The 16,520-nt window shown below is 39.2% G+C and overlaps 1 protein-coding gene across 1 annotated transcript in view; it reads right to left on the bottom strand.

Annotated features, from left to right (window-relative positions):
- The window catches only part of LOC590155 (DNA-directed RNA polymerase I subunit RPA1), a 32,145-nt gene extending 17,224 nt beyond the window's left edge, over window positions 1–14,921 (bottom strand). Inside the window, exons 1-12 of the mRNA XM_030996091.1 lie at window positions 14,818–14,921; window positions 8,984–9,237; window positions 7,766–7,893; window positions 6,531–6,753; window positions 5,572–5,832; window positions 4,859–4,977; window positions 3,877–4,068; window positions 3,087–3,227; window positions 2,480–2,700; window positions 1,744–1,876; window positions 1,201–1,284; window positions 284–422 (exon numbers count right to left, since the gene is read on the bottom strand). Of these exons, the coding sequence (XP_030851951.1) occupies window positions 284–422; window positions 1,201–1,284; window positions 1,744–1,876; window positions 2,480–2,700; window positions 3,087–3,227; window positions 3,877–4,068; window positions 4,859–4,977; window positions 5,572–5,832; window positions 6,531–6,753; window positions 7,766–7,893; window positions 8,984–9,146 (1,804 nt within the window). The 5' untranslated portion in view covers window positions 9,147–9,237; window positions 14,818–14,921. The remainder of the gene's footprint in view (window positions 1–283; window positions 423–1,200; window positions 1,285–1,743; window positions 1,877–2,479; window positions 2,701–3,086; window positions 3,228–3,876; window positions 4,069–4,858; window positions 4,978–5,571; window positions 5,833–6,530; window positions 6,754–7,765; window positions 7,894–8,983; window positions 9,238–14,817) is intronic.
- Between the last annotated feature and the right edge of the window lie 1,599 nt (window positions 14,922–16,520).

The raw sequence follows: 16,520 nt of genomic DNA, 5'->3' as shown, positions 1-16,520 counted from the left end.
AAGTGACGATGATGATCTGGAGCGTCATGACGTGACGTATGTGAGCGCTATACAAGAAGCCACTATTATCATTATTATCATGATTACGGAAATAGTGATGGTGGTAGTGGTGGTGAAGATGATGATGATTATGATGGTAATGGTATTGTTGATAATGATTATGTCCATGGAAATGATTGATGATGGTTTCAAAGTGATGATTGGAATGATGATAACGATGACCATCTGAACTAAACATATATCATCTATTCATAAAAGCTTTGTATATTCAAACGAGTCGTACCTATAGTGAGTGCCTCTGCTCGACCCAGTTCATTCTGGGGGAAATGCACGTTCATCTCATCTCCATCAAAGTCAGCGTTGTATGTCTTACATGCTGAGTAGTGTAAGCGTAGTGTCTTCTCACCGGGTAGAACTCTGACCTGTGTACGTAACGCATGATGCATGGATCATTGTGGAATGTAATAGTGTAAGGAACAAATGCACACCATTCAATAATCAAAGGAGTTGATCAGGTCAGACCAAATAGCTGGGCCATGTTCACCAAACCTTTAGATACATGTACTGTAATCTAGGATCTAGTAGGAAACTAATATCCCCACTTACCAACAATAGAGAGGCCAACTAACTTAGCTAGTTGGGAACTAAAGTAACTTAGTTGGTTGGGAACTAAAGTAACTTAGTTGGTTGGGAACTAAAGTAACTTAGTTGGTTGGGAACTAAACTAAATGTCTCAGAAACTGCTCTTGTGTACCTTCTGAGGTAGTTGACATGTGTAGAATAAATGAAAGTAGAGTGTTCCAGTCTGATAGATTAATTCTGTTTTTTGTCCAATGTGCTCAATAAAAGTGTTATGTGTCAGTTTGCAAACTCAATTGTTATTCACAACCTTTCTATGAACCTTCCTAGCTAGTAGTTCCATCAAGACTATGATTCATCATGTATTGTAGAAATTAATAGCAAACTATAAATCAGTTACTGGAAGTATAATTCAGCTTCCTAGCTAGTATCAATCTAGAGAGATTCAGTTTCCAACTACAGAATAGAATCCTCTGACCTTGGGTGGAACAGACATTCATAAAGAGGGAGGGATGTTCATGCAATCGTCTGGCAAGCTCATTCCATAGCCCTTTGTCCATTTGATTTCAATCAATTATTTGAATCTGAATCATTATTCCTAGATAAAACTTGAATTATTACCTTATGAGCCATGATGCCTGGTTTATGAAGCGTAGGTTGACGATTCAGCAAGACTATATCACCAGTCTGTAAATGTCTATGAACCTTCAGTGAGAAACAAGAAAGTATTGTGAGAAAAGAACTGACCAGCATGACTACAGAAATGGGGTAGGGATTCGTCCAAATCGTAAAATCTCTTCGATAGCTCTCTATAAATGTACAGGTATTTTTGAGCTGGAATCACATTAAAAGAGGACGTCCACCTTGATAATATTGATGGATTTTATTAAAAAAATTAAAAATGAGAGAAAGAAATTAGAAAAAGTTTGAGCAATATCTCATTAAAAATAGGACACTTTTGAAGTTGTCATCAGTGAAACACAATTTGGGAACACTGGAACAACATATCATGTGAGCCCCTCCCTGATTTACTCTGTACAGAAAATTTCATAAACTTTTATTTTCTCAGTTATTCTTCACAAGAGTTCTTGATTTATATTCTTATGAAATAATAATAATATTCTTGCCCCTGACATTGCGACATACTTCATAATTCTAATATACCTTCTTTGATCCAGTGTTCTGTTTATTAATGTTGCTAGGTGTAAGCAATCTCTTAGCAACCGATTCTCTCTGTGATTGGTTGTCTGCTCGTAGTCTGACCTGAGAACCATCTTCATTCTCTATCAGTAAAGCACTGAAACAAACATGAAAGAACAATATATGAATCAGTTAACATCCCTCAAAATAGCCAAGGCAATATATCATTAATGTTGCCAAGAGTTTAAAAGACTGCAAAGTAGGTAATTTAATATCAGTCATGACAATCTAGCACTTCACTGTCTTTAAATATAGTGTGAGGAGCACTGTTATGTGATTTGATCAAAATCAAGACAATTTAGTCAGTGCTCATCATTTTGATTTTACTTTTATTGTTAAGTGGTTTAGTACAGACAATCATATTGAAGATTAGGGGACTAATATTACAATGAAACAATTCATTCAACTTCAAAACTTGACTCTTGAATGTTAATTCATGACGGAAGTATTGTTAAATCTTGTTTTTCTCTCTTCTTTCTTTAAGTCACAATGAGACGTACAATGAACTCCACAAGTCTCATTCACTATCCTATTGTGACTTAACCTGCTGCGGTGCATATTCATTAATGCACTTGCAAACATGAATTATTTGTATAATATATATGCATATACAACCATCTGCCAATAAAGGTCACTTTTTGAGCCTCCCTATGGTGGCCTTTCGATACAGGTTTGACAGAACATGATCAACTATGCTTACCCTGGATGTACATCAGGTCCATTCATGACCATCTGTCTCAGCTCCTGTGCATTCCAATCAGTCACAGGTTGGGGGTATGTGAGACGCTTGGCAATGACTTGTGGGATACCTATCTCATCGGTGTTGATGTACGGATCGGGAGAGATGACTGAACGAGCCGCGTAGTTCACACGTTTGCCCATCATGTGCTTGCGGAACAGACCCTCTTTCCTCTCAAGAAGCTGATCATAACAACAGATGGAGCAAAAATTGGTAAAACACAAAGAGTTTTATTTCATCAAGTTTGGTAGCCAATTACAGATTTCATCCAAATTGTTCATCAAATAACACATGTCTACAGTTTTCACTGTAAGTTTTGTTTGCTTCGGTGAGAAAAGATTTCCCTGTCCTTTATTGAAATAAAGATTTGCAATAAGTGCAAAGGGTTGGATTGAGTACTTACCATCTATAATGAATTAAGAATTCATTCATCTTTTATTTTTTGGGATGCAAAATATTCAAGTGCTGTAATCAAACTGGGAATCTATGAATTCAGTTGATCATAACAAGAGTATCTATACCATACATGACATAAGTTATTAAATTTAGCTCAAAAATGTAAACTAACCTGTTTGATGCCTGGTGCTTTGTCAGTAGAAATCTTGTCAAGGTCGCTGTCAATGACACAGTTAACATGAGTTTGTAGCTGGGTTAGAGCATTCTGAAGCTTCTCTGGTAGAGTCTTTCCTGGGATAGTACTTAATATGCTCTAATAAAGAAAACAAAACAGGATACTGATACAGTACAAGACAGCCTTTCCACTCTGCTCTAATAAACACACGTCAGGAAACTCCTTCATCCAATACTCCATCCGCACCAATTGTTTAAACACTCCTACATTCCACGAACCATCAAGAAATGGAACTCACTACCCTTAGACATCCAAAGGACCCCAAATATTGACACACCTTCAAACTTCAAGCAACCAACTTTTTCCGCAACCAAGACTCAAGCAATAAGAACTAAACAAGCACAGTGTGCACCCCTTCATCCTCCTTGCTTGGTTCCTAACGGGACGTTGAGGAGTATACCAGAAGAAGATTTGTCCTTAGTGAATGCCACAGGAAAAACACACCCACCATTTTGGACTCTTTCAATCACAATATTACCGATACAGGAATAAACTATAAACAAACACATTCTGTGTTAGTACGAACAGCAGATCGAACATTTAGAAAACTTGCTCCCCCTTTACCTATTGGTGTAATATAGTCATTCAAAATTACCCCAAGTTGTCACTGGAAATGTTTATGAAATCAAGTTCCATCCTAAAAGATGCCATATTATCATTGAAAGGAGATGAGGAATGCTAATATCACCATTGATGAAATAATAAGATAACTTTAAGAAAGGATTACCTGATCAACATTCTCCTTATCTTTAACTGGCAGTTTAACATCAATATCCATGGCACCATTCTCTACATCATGCTGACTGGTAGATTGCCTCATAACTCGTAATAGGAGATGCAATACGTGGCAATCTTTTAGTACCTTAGATAGGTTACCAGTCTGTGGATTCTCAAAGGTCTTTTCTCCTGCTGTGGATATCTAGAAACAAAAGATATTTATGGACGCTTTAATACTCATTAATGCCTGAGATGTCAACGTCAAAGTATAGTTATCACTTATGTATTCCGATTATTACTGTTTTTGTTAGTTATATAATATGTATTTTGTATTGTTTGTAAAATATCCCATGTAACATTTCCATGTTTTTAACGTGGACAAATACAATAAAATTGAATTGAATTGAATTGAAACATACCACCTACATTACGATTCACCCTCCTCTCAAACCCTCATAGATTGGAAGGAGGTTCAAAAGGAACTTACTTGCTCCCATTCTTCTGGAAATTGAGAGTTAATCAACTCTAGGAATGCAATAAAACTCAATCTTCTCAGTAGATAGACAAGTGTCTAAACTAGATCATTTCTCATGGTCTGTTTGATTCTTTCCTAAAATTCTTTCATTTCTGAAGTTTCTTTCCCTACAATAAAATAATATGTTTGTATTAAATGCAGAATACAGTTAACTTTTTGCTAGATTGTCTTGTTACTTAATGCTGTTGAGCTAAAGATGAGGTAAGGATGGTTACATGTATTCAACAAAGACCTATTACATTTCACACTAGTGTCATAGATCATGAATGTATATTACAAAACTTGTCGCTAACCACTGACCTCCATGCAACATGTACCTGTTCAGAGAAATCCAAAAGTTGGATCACCAGATTAAAATAAAGTATCTTAGTTCCTGGGTTAGGAAATCAACAGCATCCACTGATTCAAACACACAATTAAAATGGTCAGTTATGAACAAAGAAGATGAAAATCTTACTGGTCTGAATTTGGAAGGGATGACTGGTAGCGCTTCTAAGAAGAATTGATCTATGGTTGAGTCTTCACCTCGCTTGCTGGGTAGATCAAGCACTCCAAATATATGACATAGACCTTCACCTGTTAGGAAAACACAAGGAGATTTTGTTTCATTCGTAACTAAAAGAGTACAAACATGAAGAAAAGGTGCATACAAAGTGACTCATCATCCCTTCTTTTAAATGCCTGTATACAGACTATAGTGTGTTATGCATATTACAAAAGGACAAATATCACTCTCCTACAAGGTACCTAGTTTGTAAAATAATCAAAATCATTTCCCCCCAATGCAAGGCAGCAACACTGAACAACAAAAACAACAGCAACAACCAAACTATTTCAATTACCTACCCAAATAATCTATACAAAAATTGAAACAAAAAAACATTACAAAACTTTAAAACAAAAAAAATAATGACAAAGTGTCAAATTCAAGCCTGTCATCCTGCACTTCCACTGCCAGACTTTTCTGAAATTGTCTTGATTTCACCCAGGGCTATAACACAGAAAAGGCAGGCAAATGGTTTTGTGTATGCACCAAATATATGAATGGGTTATAGGGAATAATATTTTGGACAGAGAGTGATAAAAGAAACATGAGCATGGAACTTCTATAATCATTGATTGACAGGTTGGATGACACAACGATAAGAAAAGATTTGAGAGTATACTTACCATCATTTGCCATCAGGTTCCTGAGATGTTTCCTAGCCTCATGTGGAGAAAGATAGACCATCTGCAGGCCCTGACCGGACGCACTGATCACCTTGGTGAGGATCACACTGTTATGATGAGGACGGATCTCACGTACAGGCTTCTTACATAGAGGACACTTCCTACCTCTTGATGCTACGTGCTGACGTATGAAGGATTGGATCACATGACGTCTACACTCCTCAATATGACGTGCCTCAGAAGGCTGCTCTTTCTTAAGCTCTGAAACCCGGGTGGGAATGCAAAGGATCATTTTAGAATTGGTACAATCGTTTTAGGATTTAACATGTGAAGAATGAATAATCGATGTAAAAATAGGGCTATTCTGTATGTCTTAGTTTAATAATTTGTATGAATGTTTGGGTCATTCTGAAATTAAGAGAGTAATTTGCTCTGAGACCCTGGCCTTGTTTCTTTAGAAGTTGAAAACTGACTGAACAAAAAACTGAAACAAAACTCAATATTGTTAATGATTATATATGTATTTCGAACTATGATTGTGCTTATAAATCTATAATCATTATCACTCTTGAAGGCAATTCCATGCACGATGAACAGGACACTTTGACAATGTGTATAGCCTATTGACTGTCCCGATACTTGAAGACAATTTGTTTATTGGGTCAATGTTCAGCAATAATAGTGAGAAACAGTAGCCAGTTTTCACATTTATTTTCATTTAGGGGATAAAATAAAAGATCATGGCCTGTTGCATAAAACTTACCATAGATGGTAACTACCATGGCAACAGGGCTAAACAGCCAATCAAGATCAAGGTTTCCATGGTAGTTACCATTGACGGAAAGTTACCATCAATGGTAAGTTTTGTGCAGCAAGGCCCATATATAGAACATATTTTATAGATTCATACTCCTGTACACTAATCATTCAGGCTAGCATTTGCATAGCTAGTAACTTACTAGACAATATTTCATCCACATATTCCTTGAGAGTCTCCTCCATCTGATCCGCCAATCCTTCCCCATCATCTGACTCTGATATGACTGTACTAGCAATCTCAGCAAGGTCTCCTACGCTACCAAGTAGACCATGGTCCAAGCAACGCAGCTGCTGTACCACCAGACGCAGGGTCCATCTGGGGGCTAGGAGGTGGTTACACTCTAAACAGCTACCATGTAGGAGCTAGAGAGAGAGAGAGAGATAGAAAGAGAGAGGGAGAAAGAAAGAGAGAGAGAAAAAGGGAGATAGACACAGAGAGAGGGAGAGAGGAAGAGAAAGAGAGAGGGAGATAGACAGAGAGAGGGGGAGAGAGAGAGAGAGAGAGAGAAAGAGACGGAGAAAGGGAGAGAGAGAGAGGGAGAAAGGGAGAGAGAAAGGGAGAAAGTGTCATTGTAAAAGTCAGTAATTACAGTCAATTGAATGAAGGAACTCTCCTATTCATAATAGTAATTTGAGATATGGATGGAGTTTCTACGACTGGATTTGGTAATATCGAGTTTAGAAGGAGATTAAGTGTTCGCTCAGAGACTAACTCTTCCAAACATTTTTTTAAAAATCATCCTGTTCACTACTTGATGTACTGCCTCTTATGTACTTTCTGCAGAGTGTCATAGTCTTTTGGTTTTCAACATTTATCTGAAAATGTGAAGGTTGTGGGTTTCACCCAAGGTACCACCTGTATGTCAATAAGCAACATATATATTGTATGTAAATTGCCTGCTTCTATTCACCCAGGTATTAAATGGATACCTGGTAGGATCCTAAAGACATTGCAGTTTATTTAACATTGTGAATGTTTGTGAAAGTATGACAAATCTGTGTTATGCCTTATACACCAGCTCGTAGTCTAAGATAATCACACCAGCATCTTTTTAAGATCCCAAAGACACGAGTAGCCTGTGGTGAAAGGGCTTTTTCATCTGCAGCACCTTGACTTTGGAATAATTTACCATTAAATTTGAGGATCATAACTTCTTTAGAGACCTTTAAATCCAAGCTGAAATCTTATCTTTTTAAACAATACCTGTACTTGGCACTATGACACCCATCCGAACTTTCTTGTCCAAACTTTCTCATTTTTTCTATTATTCTTGTGCGCCTCGGAATAGCATTGTCTAGATAGACGGCGCTATATAAATGCCTATTATTATTATTAATATATAATGGTATTTAATAGGTTAAAAAGTAAGCCTACCTGGCGGACAAGTGGGAAGAAAAGTGGATTGAAGACAGGAAGTGGCAAGGTCACATGACCCATGTGACCTGGACAGTGAAATTGACCCAAGCTGCATGTTCCACAAAGCTCATCTCTGTCACTTGGACCTAAAATGAGATTAACAGATTTACAGAGAATAGGCAAAATGCACCAAAATTGGTAAAAAACCTTGTAAAAATAATATTACATGATGATAAACTTTATGTAGCTCATTTCTGTCATTTGGACCTTTAAAAAAAGAATATCCTTGGAAATATTCATCTGATTCATTGATTCTGGATGAAAACAGGCCACTCTAATGGTATGTTTAAAAATATTATAAATACACAAAGTAGCATGCAACACTACTTCTATTCAGTCAAAACAAACAAAATAAACATTAGGTTAGAGTTTCACCAAGGAAAAGAAGATGTCTCTCTTTCCACAATCCCTGCGTACAAACTAAAAATATAAATACTTTGTGAATTCTCGTCTGAAGCTCCTACATTGAAGTTCTTCATTTCACCCCCCCCCCCCCCCCCCCCCCCGCATTAGAAATTTAGAAGTAATATGAGGAATTATTTCTATAACAATATAAATGTTTATAAAATACTGACAGCAATCTGAGGTATATGACACAATGGAGAGGGTAAAGCCAGCTGCTTAGAACTATCCCTAAGTGGACCAACTCCAAATCAGTCCCAATTGACCTGAATGCAGTTCATCTTGGAATTACCTTTCTGCTGACAATGTCAATGTATCGAAGTCCAAAATCAATGACCATTGGAAACAGAAGTGTATTAAGTTTGACCCTAATTGTTTGAAATAAATTTTGACCCTGTGTGAGGATTTATTTGATGAGCTTAATGAATTATATGATCAGGAACAGACCTGTTGAATGGCCCTTTACAAGTCTTTAGACTTACTGGGCATCACCATAGGTAATTCAGGTATTGTGTTAAGCCTTTAACAAAAAGATGTTGTATTGCCCTTTGCGACCGACCCCAAATCTTGAAATCTACGGTCAGCATTTTAAAAAGTTTTTTTTAACCGTTTTCTAGAAGAAAAAAATGTATTAAAGCATTCAAAACTGAGAAATATCAGCCCAAAGAGGGAGTAAACAAAGTTTAAAGAAAAAAAAAGATTTCTGACCGACCGACCCATATTTTGGCATTTGTTAGGCCTTATTGAGAATACAAGTCTAGTCCATAGACCTACCTAGTGCAGGATCATAGAGCCCTCCTAAGGTCGGGTGTCCAAGGTCATCAAACGACCTGGGGTTAGTTAACTCCTTCACACTCAGCTGCTTTAGATCCTGACTGCTGTATGTGCTGAACCTCACAGAATCAACACGTTTACTGGGAATCTCTCGCACAGACATATTCACTGGGTAATTTTCCTTTCAAACCATTTGAAATCAAGTTCTTGTATACTTCTTTGGCTGTTATTAATTGTCAGAAAATGTTGAAGACCTACACAGAAAAAAGAAGAAAGTAAAATGGGAAAATTATTTTTTTTAAATCCAGAAATATTTTATAATTTGTCTGTTTAAGCCCCAGTCCCATATAAAGCCGGACCAGCACGGACGAGCACGGACCACTCCAGACCATCCCGGACCATGGTCTGGGGTGATCCGGGATGGTCCGGGATGTTTTGTTCAAAAAATCGCAACCGCCGAAATCTCCCCGGACCCAACACGGTACCACTACGGACCGCCCCGGACCGTCCGGGCATAGCCCCGGCAGCAGTACAGATCATTCCAGACCCAGCACGGAGCCGCCACGGACCGTCCCGGACCACCCCGGTGCCAACACGGTGCCAACACGGATGACACCGGACCATCCCGGTGCCAACACGGATCATCCCGGGTTCCGGGATGATCCGTGTTGGCACCGGGATGGTCCGGGATCATCCGTAGGGGCGCCGGGGTGATCCGGGGTCAATAACTTACTCCCGGACTGCCACGGATCAACACGGACCGCCCCGGCGCCACTACGGATGACCCCGGACCCAGTACGGTGGCTACACGGATCACCCCGGATCAAACTATTGTCCCGGACCGTCCCGGACCACCCCGGCAGTTTTTGACCGTCAAAAACATCCGGGGTCGACTCCCGGACCGCCCAGGACCATCCAGGACCATCCAGGACCATCCAGGACCATCCAGGACCATCCAGGACCACCCCGGTGCCAACACGGTGTCAACACGGACCGAATCCCGGATCACCCCGGATGGGGTCCGGGATGGTCCGGGACGTATATGGGACTGTAGCTTTATACTTTAAGACAGAGTTAATGCCCCTCTGACTCTGAACAGATGACTACATCTAAATGAATGCAGTGTACACAAAAATGGCTGATATTGCATTAAGTTATCTACCGTAATGAGGACATACGGTAGATAACTTCACACATGCACCCGCCTGCCCGCAACCCACCATCGGTATGTACATGTATTGTGCAGCGGTTTGCCGTGAAACCTGCGAAAAAGTGTATACTAATATCAACGTTTATCCGAAAAATACTCCAAAAATAACAAGAAATTTGACACGAAAGTGACGAAACAGGTAATAAACATAAGTACTTTAATCTCATGATCTTTATTTGGTCATTTAATGAATATTTACTTCATTTTGGTCGTTACGGGTCAAATTTTGGATAGGTTTCTCAACAAGCGCCGAACTTAGCGCATTGAGCGCTGTTCAATGAGTTTATGCGCTCTCATTGGCCGATCTGCTTGAGTGGCTTCAAATTTAAGTGAGAGAGGGCCTACTTACATGTAACTTAAGTTCAATGGCAAAGCCAATACGTAATATTACGTCACACCACAGAGATTTTGACATGTCCTGCTTTAAACAGGTGACGCACTTCACACATAACTGACGCACACACGGCATAGCACACACATACAATAGAAAAATCAACGAACATCTCAGAATAAATTCCCAGTTTGTACATGAGAATTGTTCAAACTTTAAAAATAGTTATGGAAGACTAGTGAAAAAATCATAACAAATAGAGGGTTTGACTGAAATATCATAATTTCGGTATAAAAAAAAAAATAAAAAAAATTGCGAGCTTGCTCGTTGCACAAATATCTTATAGCATTGAGTAAATGGAAAACAGCGATAGCCGATAAGAAGGGCCCTTGTCGGCGCCAATTTAGTAAAATGAGGCTGCGATTTGCCAAGATCGGATGAACGATTTGCTAAAGCACTAAATGTAAGCTAAACTTCGTTCTAGATCTACGTGCATTGACGTCTCCCTTCATTTTGAAAAATCATCATAAAATTAGAAAATGGCAGAAAATGGCGGAACATGGCTAAATCTAGGCCCAATCAGTAAAAGTAGGCTCAAATATCTGTAAAATCAAGGAACTTTTCACCAATGAAACTCGTATTGTAATTTCCATTCGTAATAATAGATCTAGAAAGTCTAGATCTAGACTTTCTAGATCTAGATCAATATTGATTTGATTGAACAAATGATCGATTCATTAATTGTTTATCATCATATCATTTGAAAGTTTATTGTGATGCACAGGTTTTACAAAATATTGCATGAATATACTGCAGTACAGTGTTGACCGTCTTATACACAGCCGTGATAGTATTAATTCTGCGCTGCCATGTCATACGTGTGGCCTGATGATGCAAGCACACATAGGAGCATCACTATCCTGGCTGTGTAGTAAAAGCTGTGCTTTTGATTCTCAACATTTCAAACACCACTGTACAAAACTCAACTGATTTCACTCAAAATCGGTACTTTAGTGACGATCGATGACACCTAAATAGCAGTAAAATAAATTTGTTTCAACTTACTGATGTTAAAAAGAATAATTTAACAATTCAAATTGTAAGTCTACTAGTACTGTCAAACTTTTCTTGCAGCCGCATCGGCATGATTGTGTGCAGTCTATGCAATATTGTGTGGTGTGTATATTTGTGTATAGCCAGTATAGGTTTAATAATACCTGCCTAACAGCAAGTATGCAGTGCTAGAGGTCAATACGCATTATCATCGACTCTCTTAGACCAAAAGCTTCAGTCTCTCTATATCGTCGGTTGTTCCACTGAGACTACGTCTGGCTCCACTAGACCTCCGATTATAGAGACTGAACTTCGTCCTATGGGGACTGTACGTAACAAATGGGCCGGACCGCGATGAATGAGATATGCAACAAGATTTTCACTCTTTACATCCTCATAAATGATGCAATATTACAATAATATGGCCGATATTATTAAAAAATCAAAAATAACATATATATAGCTTATTTGACTAAGGATAGCCTGCTCATTTAGATCCTAAATTAATGATTAGTCTGAAAAAAACCTGTAGTAGACAAGATTCGTTGTCATCCATATTGGTAGGGTGTCAGAACGATTTTTCAATTTCCAATTTGGGATCGTTTTTCACCATTTTTGTTTGATATTTGAATAAAAAATGTAATCAGAATAATACATTTCAAATTTCAAGTCTCAACGATGTTTCTATCAAAAGATACAGCCCCTCCCAAACGCTGCAATATTCATATCATTTTGGTCAGAATCGACGAAACAGACGTACACGCAGAGTTATGTTGTTTTGCTAAATTGAGCCAAACAGCTGTATTGCGCGATATGAAATCGTATGTATATCGTACCCATGTTGCTAAACTGAATGCGTGACTTGCAGCTTGAGCCACGTTGTCTCCGCGATATTGCCATTGACTATAACGTGTATTCACTTCCGGGTTTTATTGCGTGAACGGCTAGCCATACTTTCATTCACTATGCTTTCGGTTTCATTCGTACGCGGAGAAGTTACGCGATGTAACCATGGTTTGGACTGAGCGGAGCGCACGCCCTTCTAATTAGCTGATCCACCAAATAGCGAGAAGGGTATTTTTAAACTGTTATCAGTTGTGATCCCTGGGGGCTAGCGAAAATATAAGCACATAGAATTGTTCCTTAGGACTGGGACTACTTATCGATCGGGGCGTCATATCTCAAAAGTGACAAACCTCAGAGTTAGCCAGGACACAATGTTTAAATTGCTGTTTTGAATAAGATATTTTTAGAAATTCCGGGGGCTACGCCCCTTTGGAAATATTGGAATTCACCTGCTCTTTCATATGACACCTCATTTATTGAGTATCACCTTCAGGATCACAACAGATAAAGGTTTGAATCTCGAATTGAAAAAAACAACTTTTTTTGCATGGTCGCGCAATGCACGTAGGCTGCATAGGGATGCGTGTAATCTCTATGGGAAGAATTTTAGCACACAACATCGGGTGCGTGATCAGACACCCTAACACTAGTTAGGCAAATTCATGCAAAAAAATATATTAAAAAAATTGACTTGAAAACACATCAGACAATTAGTCTGAACCGAGTCAGGAGCAAATTTGAAGAAATTATATTTTTAAATGTTGTAAAACCAAAGATATAAGAAGAAAACTGACCAAGGCAAGTATCTGTACTAAAAATCGTACATGTAAAATTGGTCGTATACATTCGACAGCTGAAAATGACGCGCACGGTTGCATTACGTGCGTTCTCGAATCCAAAATCATACTTCACACACACACTCTCGCCATACCGCGAATGAGAGTTTGCAGCGATACCAACGCAGCTTCGGAGCTCCGCAGAGCGCCATTTTAGCGGGACTCGGAAGGGTTCGCGTGGGAAGGCAGCGGCCTAGCTTTTTGCCCAAACAACGCTAGATCGGCTGCTGGCAAAATGAAAATAACTAAGATCGAGAACATCGTCGGTTTCTTAACTTTTCAGTGAGATAATTCTGAATTCTAATTGAGACTATATAATCAATTGAATCGACAAAGAAACCTCGGTAGAACTCTTATAACTATACAAAAGCTTGTTTATTTCTTCATTTGACATTTTGTTTTCGACCATTTTTTCGTGCGCGAGTCAATGCAAACTATGTATTACCAAACTTTCAACACGCAAGGAACGGGGAACACTCGCGGACCTCGTATCAAATTCATTGCAAAAAAAAAATTCAAGTGTGATTTTGAAGCAGTGTAGAATATTGGCGCTGCAATGCGCAGAAATATACTTGAAAGAAACTTAATAAATCATACCTGAATTTTCAGAAAATCGTATTTGTATTAGTGTACCTAGATGTGACTTGTTTACAACTCAGATTTTATGAAGATTTGTTGGGAAAAAATGTCAATTTTTTCAGTTTGGTGGTCATTTCTAGGCTTATATTTAAAAAGTTACTTCAGTGATGGGCCCGATGTTTCTCTTATCACACTCGCATGTTATTTCTACATAGATTAAACATAGGATGGTTAAGGGTAAGACCGGATAACATTATAAAAAAGATATATCCTTCCAACCTCCCATATCCAACTTTTGGGCTGATTATTGCCGACCCACCGCAGCAAGGCCATTCAGATTGTCGTACGCGAGCGAAGCACCCTCTAGTGCCCCATGAATGTGCCTACACTAGTCTAGATCTAAGTAAGTCCGTAAATTTCGCATTTAATAATAAGTTATCGAATTTTGATAACTGTAATTAGGAGATAGACATACCAACCTAATTTACATCTGATTTAGAAATCAGAAAATTTGATCTAGACTCTAGATCTAAATAAAGAAAATTGGGGAGAAAATGTCGTGAAGGAAAAGATGTTCATCGCTGGCTCTCTAGTCCAGTCTAAATTACCCCCACGGTACGAGATCTCTGGAGCTCTAGTAGATCTAGATCTAGACTAGTACCGTCTGTATTGGGGAATGTCAACAAATGTCAGCTTTATTAAAGAAATGACCCAAATCAGACGGTTATTTCTGTCTATAACTCTCTAGAAGATCTATTATGCAAGGTGCAAGGCTAGGTCACATAATTAATGGTGAACAGTCAGTTTATCCTGCATAAAGATGAATTGAAGGGACTAAACAAAGCAACATGCACATAGAAAATCTGTTGAGGTAGATCTAAGCCAAGATCATGATAATCATTACACTAAAGAGAAAGGGCAGATTTTTTAAATTGACAACAACAAATATGTGTAGACGGTGATTAATAAATGAAATTACCGAAAGTTTGCAAATGAAGCAGCCAAAGAGAACATATGAACCTAGTACCTGCCCACGTTCTGTTCCTTGAAACTGGCGACCAATAATAAGGAGATAGTGTCTGCAAAACGTCCAATCAAAAAGGAGAAAAAGAAAATTATGCACGTCTCGGGTGACAGGAGTATAGGCCTAGAGCTAGATTTAAATAACTTTAAAAAGTTTGAGTATAGCGTATGACATTACAGCTAAACATAACTGACCACCTGAATAAACGGAGATAAACATGGTCTGATACAGGATACCCAGCATGGTTTTAGGAAAGGGAAATCTACAACTACCAACTTGCTAGAAAGTGACCTAGAAATCATCACCAAATCAGTATTATAGGAAACTGCCCCCTACCCTAGCCCCCGCTGCGTACAGTCATGGTCCAGTGACGGTTCCATGACACATGCTCCGCCGACGATTGCTCCGCCGACATTTACTCCGCAAAACGCGACAATTGCTCCGCGACATTTGCTCCGCGACATTTGCTCCGACGTCAAATGCTCCGCCGACAGGTGCTCCGCCGACAGTTGCTCCGCCGACAGTTGCTCCGCCGACAATTGCTCCGCCGACAGATGCTCCGCCGACAATTGCTCCTCCGACAATTGCTCCGCCGACAATTGCTCCGCCGTCAATTGCTCCGCAAAACGCGACAATTGCTCCGCCGACATTTGCTCCGCCGACATTTGCTCCGCCTGAAGCGACACTTGCTCCGCCGACATTTGCTCCGCCGACATTTGCTCCGCCGACATTTGCTCCGCCGTCAATTGCTCCGCCGACAATTGCTCCGCCTGAAGCGACAATTGCTCCGGTGATATATACTCCGCCGACAATTGCTCCGACGACATTTGCTCCGCCGACAATTGCTCCGCCGACAATTGCTCCGTCGACAATTGCTCCGCCGACAATTGCTCCGCCTGAAGCGACAATTGCTCCGGTGACATTTGCTCCGCCGACAATTGCTCCGACGACATTTGCTCCGCATGAAGCGACACTTGCTCCGGTGACATTTGCTCCGACGACATTTGCTCCGCCGACAATTGCTCCGACGACATTTATGCTCCGCATGAAGCGACACTTGCTCCGGTGACATTTGCTCCGACGACATTTGCTCCGCCCAAAAAGTGTCCCATTAAATACAAATGCTACTAGTACTACGACAAATGCTTCGCCGACAATATTTTTTTTTCACGGGTTGTTTTTGTTTCTTTCTTTTTTTCTTCATTTTTTGAATGCATTTCATGACATTATAAAATGAAATGAAATGAATGAATGTTGATAATGTGGGAGGAAAAAGCAGTTGCCTAAAAGTCATTTCGAATATACTGAAATAACTTTCCATCTATCACTGTACGTCCCACATAATGTACACTAAACACTCATTACATGTCATGGGAAGTTTTTTTTTTTAAAGTAGAGCAGCAAGCCACATTCCCCAATACGCGCATACCTCATAGTTAATTTCAAACAGCTCATCAATATGTAAGACCTGAAATTACCTCAATGAAAGAAGACTAATAACATGAGAGGAAAGAAAAGAGCAAAAAAGACAACCGTTTTTTGCTATTCCCCATAATGTTTAATTTAAAAAAATAAAAAATAAAATTATAGCTCCTTACGCAAGTTCTCCGGCGAAAGATTACTCCGCTCAAAATCTGTTTCATGTATTACTCATTAGC

This window comes from Strongylocentrotus purpuratus, unplaced genomic scaffold (genome assembly GCF_000002235.5).
Source record: "Strongylocentrotus purpuratus isolate Spur 01 unplaced genomic scaffold, Spur_5.0 spur5_scaffold_3, whole genome shotgun sequence".
In the NCBI taxonomy this organism is placed as follows: domain Eukaryota; kingdom Metazoa; phylum Echinodermata; class Echinoidea; order Camarodonta; family Strongylocentrotidae; genus Strongylocentrotus; species Strongylocentrotus purpuratus.
Note: the sequence above shows the minus strand (reverse complement) of the source record. Positions and strands in the feature narration are given on the sequence as shown.